This window comes from Macaca thibetana, chromosome 10, assembly GCF_024542745.1.
Source record: "Macaca thibetana thibetana isolate TM-01 chromosome 10, ASM2454274v1, whole genome shotgun sequence".
Taxonomy (NCBI): Eukaryota; Metazoa; Chordata; class Mammalia; order Primates; family Cercopithecidae; genus Macaca; species Macaca thibetana.
In genome coordinates this window covers 31,378,535-31,387,584 of record NC_065587.1, presented here as the reverse complement: position 1 = coordinate 31,387,584, position 9,050 = coordinate 31,378,535, and the positions used below count along the sequence as shown (strand labels likewise).

General features: G+C 52.0%; 2 protein-coding genes across 2 annotated transcripts in view; both read right to left on the bottom strand.

The window, feature by feature from the left end:
* Window positions 1-9,050, bottom strand: part of DGCR6L (DiGeorge syndrome critical region gene 6 like) — a 197,137-nt gene that overhangs the window by 145,359 nt on the left and 42,728 nt on the right. The gene's annotated exons all lie outside the window — the stretch shown is intronic.
* KLHL22 (kelch like family member 22) overlaps window positions 1,930-9,050 on the bottom strand; it is a 54,974-nt gene continuing 47,853 nt past the window's right edge. Inside the window, exons 6-7 of the mRNA XM_050746092.1 lie at window positions 6,846-7,079; window positions 1,930-2,853 (exon numbers count right to left, since the gene is read on the bottom strand). Coding sequence (XP_050602049.1) covers window positions 2,488-2,853; window positions 6,846-7,079 — 600 coding nt within the window. The 3' untranslated portion in view covers window positions 1,930-2,487. The remainder of the gene's footprint in view (window positions 2,854-6,845; window positions 7,080-9,050) is intronic.

Below are 9,050 nucleotides of genomic sequence, written 5' to 3'. Positions count from 1 at the left end.
GTCATCCAGAGTAGTCTTCTTAATCTCGCATGTGGCTATCCACCAATGCTCTCAGGACAAGCATCGTCCCCAGCCTCACCTCATGACCTGGTGCATACATCCCTTGCAGTGGATGGCAACTTTGGGTGTCATGGGCAGAGCCCTCATTTGTCCCAGCCACCACTGCACCCCTGGGGGAAGACTGAGAAGTATGGGAGGAATGAAGGATCATCCACGTGGCACCAGGATGTAGAAGGAACCCAGAGACAATTGACCACCACACAGGCAAACTGCTGGAGCCTGGAGCCCTGGCCTGCTGGCTTTGGCCAGGATGGCTGCCAGAAGGAAGTGGACCTTGAAGGCTGAGGAGGGTTTTGCGTGAAAGCGGGGACCAGGAGCCTAGCCACACTGGAGAGCACAAGTTGGGTTGCCTCAGCTCAGGGGTATGAGATGTAGCCCTTAGAAACCCAGCTGCGCCCCAAGGCCGACATTGGCAGGGCCAGGCTGCGCCCAATTCCAAGGCACTCTCCACTCCTCCCCAGGCTGTGCAGGACCTCAGTGAGCCCTTCCTGCTCCTGCAGACCAGAGGCCTCCTGCAAACCTGTGGCTGTGGCTGGTGGCTCAGGTGAGATGGTGCCAGCCAGCATGGTGTCAGAACACACTGGAGAGTGGTGGGGCATGTCTGGTGCTCCTTTCCAGAAACCTCTGAGGTCTGCAGGAGCTACTGCCCTGGCCTGCCAGGTGGTAGCAGAGATACAGGAAGTGCTGGATCTGAGACCCACAGAGTGGGGTTCCTACTCTGAACCCCACCCTCGGGAGAAGGGAGATGACACTGGAGTGTGTAGCCATCCTGCCCCACCGGGGCTCAACACCGGGTCTGCTGCCCTAAGGCGATGTCATGTTTCCTCAGGGGTACTCAGGGCCCAGGACAGTGAGGAAGGTCTTCAGGTCTCACACACACCCACATACCACAGCCCTGGAGGCACAGGCCAACTCCGAGGGATTTGCCTCTACTCTCAAGAATCCTTGGGGTATCCATTTAGGAGAGCCCAGAGTGACTGATGATCCCCCCTCCCCATCCCCTCTCCCATCAAGCAGCATACTGCCCCCTTCTCTTCTGGGACAGGATGCCAGCAAAAACACATGGCTGTCCCCATGCTCTGCCCAGTCAACTGGGAGAGGATGGGGCCTTGGCCAGTTACAGCCCTGTCTGCAGGATGGCTCTGGGCACAAGGCCCATAGTAGGAGTCTGCAGGTGCAGACCCTGTGAGGGCATCTAGATGGAAGAAAGCTTCGGGTGGTGCAGCCCTGTGGTCACGCTGGTGTGGACTCACAGCCCATCCATGCAGGGTGCAGGCTAAGCCTGGTGGTCTCAAGAGGGCAAGAAAAGCACCGGGACAGGTGAAAAGGGGAGGGTCCCAGATGCTGTGCCAGTGTGGTCCTTGAGACTGGGTGTCTAAGGGTTACCTGGAAAACCTGTAGCACATGCAGATCCCCTCCCCGGCACACTCAGCTTTAGGAGGTTGGGAAGAGCCGGGCACAGGCCAGAGGGGCCACCCTCCATGCCCCTGTGATGCTGCCCCGCTCCCAGGTGCTGAGGCTCTGGCTCCCTGACCCTCTCAGGCTGAGAGACTCCTAACTGGAGCTGAACTGAAATTCTTCGTGCTGCCCTGGTTGGGAGACAAGTTCCACACCAGAAAAGACACTCAAGTGGGCTACACAACCACCTGTCACCAGACCAGGGCAAGTTCCAGCTTTCCCACTGACTGCCCTGTTAGCCTGTGGAGTTGACTGTGCTTCCCTCTCAGGCAGGGTCTTCCTAGTGCCACTTGGCTTCTGGCCTGGGCTTCCACAGCCTCCCAGACGGCAGCTCTGACCCCAGAAGCCACACTTCCCAGGGATGCAGCTTGGATGCACTGTGGAAAGGAACTGAGGCTGTGGCTACAGAAAAACAGTTAACACCTTCTGTAAGATGCTTTATTTCATTGATCAACAACATGGGGTCTGAAAACCCAGCGGGAGGGGTCTTTTTATCACAGAGCCAGTCCCAGGAGAGCTGATGCATCTCTGCTCCTCTGCCCCTCAGGAGCTCTCATCCTCCAACCCCAGCTACTCCCACAGGCCCACCCCATTCACAGAAAGAGGGCTGCCACGTACCTCAGCCCCCCTGCCCAGGCTGTCAGCTCCCAGGTCCCATTGGATAAGGACTGATCTAGGCAGGGAGGAAAGAGAAGGCCAACCCCTCCAGGGCTCACTGAGGAAGACCAAAGCCTTTCAGAAGCATTTCCTGCTGTGATGTAATCCACAGGCCGGGATCTGCACGGCCCTGAGATGCCTGCGGCAGGCTGGCCAAGGGGCTGGTGTGAAGAAAGAGGGCAGGGCCCCCAAGCTGTGGCCAACAGGGGCAGGGGGCCCTGCCCTGGAGTAAAGTGCTGTGGCCTAGGCTGCGTGGGTTTCACTGCCCTGCAGCCCCAGCTGCCCTTCCCTCTGACACCAGGCACGGGAAGCCTAGTCCTCACTGGAGTTGTCAAACTCCTCCCAGTCAGACACACTCATCACCTCAGAGGCAAAGTCCGGGTCGGCCTGGCTGCGGTCAGGGGTACCGCGGGGCGGCTCGAGGAGCAGGGAGCGAGGCAAGGTGAGCACACAGGCCGCCAGGCCTGAGATGGAGTTGTCCAGCTGGGGCCCCTCCTCCCAGCAGTCCTTCTCCACATCGTAAATGTGCACATAGCCCGTGCGGCTGCCACGGTTGTGTGAGCGGCCACCTAGCACATAGATCCTGTTGTCCAGCACGGCAATGCCAGGCTCACCGTGCCCAGCAGGAAGTGGGCAGACGGAAGACCACTGTCCAGACGTGCAGCTGTAGCAGGCCACCTGCAAAGCCAAGGCCAGAATAAAGCCCAGCACCTGCTGGGACAAGGCTACCAGCTCCCCTACAAGCCCACTGACCAAGGTGGCCACAGCTACCCACCATTCCGACAGGTCAGACCCCCTGGAAGGATGGCACAGGGCCAGTGTTGAAACATCCTGCCCATGGGCTAGGCTGCTGCTCTCTCACTCAGGGATGGCTGAGTCTGCAGGAGCCTGTCTTTTGGGCCCTCCCCTAGAATGATCCGATTCCCTCTGGCTTTGCTCGAGCCTAGCCCCTCCTTCAGGCCACCTGGCCCTAAGCCAGTCTCTGCCCTCAAGTGTGTGGCTATGCCCCCATCAGCATGTGGTTGTTCCCCATGTCTGAGGGCACTGCTTCTCTCCCCTCCAGGAAACGGAAGCTGCCTGAGAAACAGGGACTCCACTGAAATGTCTTCAACCTCACCGGCAGCACTCAACACAGGCAGCAGGACAGGGGGAGGAGACAGAAAGTGGAAGTAATTCCTTGCGGAGTAATCAACATCAACATTCTCTTGTCTTCAAAATTGTCCAAAACAGTAAACAAAGACATGGAAAAATGTTCAACCTACTAGTAATTCAAGAAATACAAAATCAAAACATCAGAGACAAATTTTCCAACTATTAACTAGCAACAACTGCAGAGAAGAAAAATCACAAAACCCAATGCTGGTGAGGGTGTGGTAAAGCCATACTACTATGTATCTGTCTGACATGCCAGAAAAGGAATTTGGCAGTAAGTATTAAGAGCCATGAAAATCTTATCTTCTTAACTGATTAGCCGTTTTTGGTTCTCTAGCTATGGTGGCAGAATAGTGGCCCCCAAAGATGTCTAGTTCCTAATCTCCAGAATATGCTACCTTAAGTGGCCAAAGGGGCTTTGCAGATAGGATCGAGGGTGCGAGAATACAGAAAAAAAAAAAAAAAAAAAAAAAAAAGAATTAAGGGTGCAAACCCTGAGATGAGGCAGTTTTCCTGGATTTTCCAGGTGACCCATCCAATTGCATGAGCCCTTAAAAGTGGAAGGGGAGAGGCTGGGCGCAGTGGCTCACACCTATAATCCCAGCACTTTGGGAGGCCAAAGCGGGCGGATCACAAGGTCAAGAGATCGAGATCATCCTGGCCAACACGATGAAGCCCTGTCTCTACTAAAAATACAAAAATCAGCTGGGCATGGTGGCACATCCCTGTAACCGCAGCTACTCGGGAGGCTGAGGCAGGAGAATCGCTTGAACCCGGGAGGCGAAGGGTGCAGTAAGCCAAGAGCACCACTGCACTCCAGCCTGGTGACAGAGCGAGACTCCATCTCAAAAAAAAAAAAAAAAAAAAAAAAGTAGAAGGGGAGGCTGGGGGTGGTGGCTCACCCTGTAATCCCAGCACTTTGGGAGGCTGAGGTGCATGGATCACCTGAGGTCAGGAGTTTGAGACCAGCCTGGCCAACATGGCAAAACTCCATCTACTAAAAACACAAAGATTAGCTAGGTGTGGTGGCAAATACCTGCAGTCCTCCCAGCTACTCAGGAGGCTAAGGCAGGAGAATCGCCTAAACCCAGGAGGCAGAGGTTGCAGTTAGCTGAGATTGCACCACTACCCCCCAGCCTGGGTGACAGACCAAGACTCCATCTCAAAAGAAAGGAAGGGTAAAGCCAGACGAGAGAGCTGAGAAGTGAGGAGGACTCAACCTGCCATTGCTGGCTTTGAAGATGAAGCACCCCGAAGCCAGGAAAAGTGGGGACCTTTAGAAGCCAAGAAGGCCCTCAGCTGACAGCTAGCAAGGAAATGGGACTGCAACTGCCAGGGACTGAATTCTTCTAACCACCTGGGTGAGCAAGGAGGCAGATCCCCACTAGGGTCTCCACAAAGGAAAGATGCCCTGACCACACCCTGGTTTTAGCCTGGCAAGGCCCTGTCAGAGGACTTGTGAATGCAGAATACATTTATCTTAAGTTGCTAAGTTTGTGGAGATAGGTTACTGCAGCAATAGAAAATGAATGTGCTGGTCCGGAGGATCTCACAAGCAGAGGGCCTGTTAAAACCCAGATTGCCAAGCCCCACCCTCAGGGCTTCTGAATCAGTGGGTCTGAGGTGCTTCATCACACAGCGTTCCCAGGTGATGCAGACTCTGTTAGTCTGAGAATCACACTTTGAGAACTGTGGCATGAACCTAAGGAAATAATCCAAAATACTTGAAAAGTCCAACAAAGCAACTGTTACTTGTCATGTTATTTGGAATAGTTAAAACTCAGACACAAGAGGGGATTATGAAGATTGAGTGTTAAACTGGAAAATGCCCAGGACAAAAGTCACTGAGAGAAGCAGAATGGGATATAGGATGCTCTTTTTTGTTCGTTTGTTTGTTTGTTTGAGACAAGGTCTCGCTCTGTCGCTCAGGCTGGAGTGCGGTGGCACTATCACTGAGGTTCACTGCAGCCTCAACCTCCTGGGCTCAGGTGATTCTCTCTCAGCCTCCCAAGTAGCTGGGACTACAGGTGCAAGCCACCATGCCCGACTAATTTTTTTTTGTATTTTTAGCAGAGATGGGGTTTCACCCTGTTGCCCAGGCTGGTATCAATTCCTGGACTCAAGCCATCCACCTGCCTTGGCTTCCCGAAGTGCAGGGATTACAGGCGTGAGCCACTGTGCCCAGCTCAGAACGGGATGCTTTCAGGCAGAAAACATACACAGTCAATACTGAAGATGGTCATATGGAAAAACAGTGCTGCAGGGGCCTGATTATAAATGCTTTTCCTCACCCATCTCTATTTTTTTTCTTTTTTTGAGACGGAGTCTTGCTCTGTTGCCCAGGCTGGAGTGCAGTCGTGCGATCTCGGCTCACTGCAACCTCCGCCCCCCGGGGTTCCAGCGATTCTCCTGCCTCAGGCTTCCCAAGTAACTGGGATTATAGGCGCCCACCAGCGCACCTGGCTAATTTTTGTATTTTTAATAGAGATGGGGTTTCATCATCTTGGCCAAGCTGGTCTTGAACGCCTGACCTAGATATCCACCCACCTCGGCCTCCCAAAGTGCTGCAATTACAGGCGTGAGCCACCATGCCTGGCCACCCATCTCTATTTTTTAAAGTTCCTGCAATGTGGTTATATTAACTTTATAATAAAAGTTTTGTTCTTTTGTTTGTTTTGTTTTGTTTTTAATAGAGACAGGGTCTCATTCTGTCACCGAGGCTGGGGAACAGCAGTGTGATCATAGCTCAATGAAGCCTCCAACTGCTGGGCTGAAACGATCCTCCCACCTCAGCCTCCTGAGTAGCTAGGACTACAGGTATGTGCCTCCAGCCTGACTCTAAAAGTTTTTTTTTTGAGACAAGGCCTGGCTCTGTCACCCAGGCTGGAGTGCAGTGGCGTGGTCTCAGCTTACCGCAACCTCTGCCTCCTGGGCTCAAACCATCCCCCCACCTCAGCCTCCCAAGTAGCTGAGATTACAGGCATGCACCACCACACCTGGCTAATTTTTGTATTTTTGTACAGATGGGGTTTCAACATGTTGCCCAGGCTGGTCTCAATCTCCTGAGCTCAAGCGATCCTCTCACCTTGGCTTCCCAAACTGCTTGGATTACAGGCATGTGCCACCACATCCGGCCTAAAAGTTTTTAAGAATAATAAGCAAAGGTAGATGTGTATGTGTATGATACTGTCATGGTGACATTTGTCCAAACCTACAGAATGTACCAAGAGTGAACACTGTGGACTCTGGTTGATGGTGACGCATCAATGCAGTTTCTACAACTGTGACATATCCACCCCTGTGGAGCGAGAGGTCTGCAGTGGGGAGGCTGTATGTGTATGCAGGGAAAAAGGGGTGTATGGAAACTGTACCTTCCACTTAATTTTGCTGTGAACCTAAAACTGCTTTGAAAAATAGTCTATTTTTAAAAGGCACATGTTTCAATTACATTTTCCATCAACAACAACTGAGAGGGTTGGGAATGATGACGGGTGTGGACAGCCCCTGGCCCCACTCACCTGGTGCACATCCCTCCTGTATCCGGCATCGTTGTTGCTGCCCCCGATCACATACAGCTTGTTGAGGAGGGTCGCCATGCCGTGCCAGGCGCGCCGCACAGGCCCATCAGCCAGTGTGTGCCAAGTGTTGCTGCCTGGGTCGTAGCAGTGTGTCTCTTTCAGGTAATCCTCCCCTCTGCGGCCGCAGGTGATATACATCTTCCCCTCCAGCGTCGCGCCTGCGTGGGCATACACCTGTGTGGAGCCACCAGGAGAAATGGCGTGAGAGGGCAGTAAGGAAGGGTGGCTGGGTACTCTGTCAAGGCCAATCACCACCCCACATCTGCCTGACAACACTGTGAGGCTGCACCACTTCCCACTTACTCCTCACATACAGACAAGAATCCTCCCTCGATTCTCATGGGACATACTGTCTTTGTCACTGACTTCTAACCTCTTCCCAATAGGGGATACATCTATAGACTCAGAGATGAAATGTAACCTTTGTCTTTCCTTTGCCCCTAAAGTTAACATCTGCATGGGGGAACTCCAAGAAAATAAAAACATTTTTTTCAAGCCAGTCTGGGAGAAGCCACAGAACCCTGGGGACTGCTGACCTGCCCTCAGTGGCCTGCACCCCTCTCCCACTCCCACTGGACATGCAATCCTCCGGGCCTGCTGACCCTGCTTTCAAAATCTGTTTGTAAATAATATCTGACATCAAACTTATTATGTGGGGAGAAAAATACACATGGCTCTGGATCCTGGTCCTGAATCTTTTGTGGGCTTTTTACCTTCCCTCTGGTGGGCTATCTCTACAGGCCCAGCCTGCCCCCATCACGGGAACCTCTTACCTTGGCCCCAAGGTAAAAGAACCCACCCCTCACACCGAGCAGGCCAACAGAAGGCCCCAAGGCAAGGCCCTGGGTGTTTTGAGGGTAGAGGAGCCCCTCAGGGTGTGAAGCCTCCAGAGCTATGTCACCGGGCAAGTCACTAACACTGAGGCCATGCGGGCGACAAAACAAGAGTCTAGAGAGGTGGACAAAGCAGTGGGGAGGACGAAAACACACCAAGGGTTTGGTTTAGGTCTTCTCCTATCACCAGTAAGGGTCTGGGGGGGGTTTCTTTTTTTTTTAGACGGAGTCTCGCTCTGTCACCAGGCTGGAGTGCTATGGCGTGATCTCGGCTCACTGCAACCTCCTACTCCCTGGTTCAAATGATTCTCCTGCCTCAGCCTCCCAAGTAGCTGGGATTACAGGCATGCACCACTAAGCCCAGCGAATTTTTGTATTTTTAGTAGAGACGGGGTTTCACCATGTTGGCCAGGATGGTCTCGATTTCCTGACCTTGTGACCTGCCTGCCTCAGCCTCCCAAAGTGCTAGGATTATAGGCATCAGCCACCACACCCAGCTGAGGTTTTTCTTTTGAATTAAACTTTTAATTTTGAGATAAGTGTAGAGTAACGTATAGTTGGAAGTAACAATACAGAGGTCCCATGTGCCTTCCTTCCGCAATGGTAAGAGCCTGTGTCACTATATCACAGTGTCACCAGGATGCTGACGCGGACACAGCCACCAGGATCCCAAGGGGCTGCCCTTTAGGGTGACACCCACTCACCTCCCTTACTCTAATCCCTTCCTTAAGCCCTGGAAACCACCAATCTCTTCTCTATTTCTACCATTTTGTAACTTCAAGAGTGTTGTCTGAATTAAATCAGTATACAACCTTCTGATATTGGCTTTCTACCCCAACCCAGGTTCTACCAAGTTATTGCATGTACACGTTGAGTACATTCAAAATCTGAGACTTTTTGAGTACATACATGGCACTCAAACGAAATGCATTTCAGACTTTTGGATAAGAAATGCTAAAGCAGTAACTATAATGCAAAGATTCCAAAATCTGAAAAAATCTGAAATCCAAAACACTTCTGGTCCCCAGCATTTCAGATAAGGGGTATTCAACATGTACCAATAGTTAGTTCCTTTTCTATTGCTGAGTAGTATTCCATGTGTATCCACCACAGCTTGTTTAACCATTCACTGTTGAAAACATCTGATTTGTTTCCAGTTTCTGGCTATTACCAATAAAGCTACTATTAATCTTCATGTACAGGTAAGTTTTTAAAATTTTTTTATTTTTTGAGACAGGATCTTGGTCTATTGCCCATGCTGGAGTATAGTGGCAAAATCTTGGCTCACTGCAACTTCTGCCTCCTGGGTTCA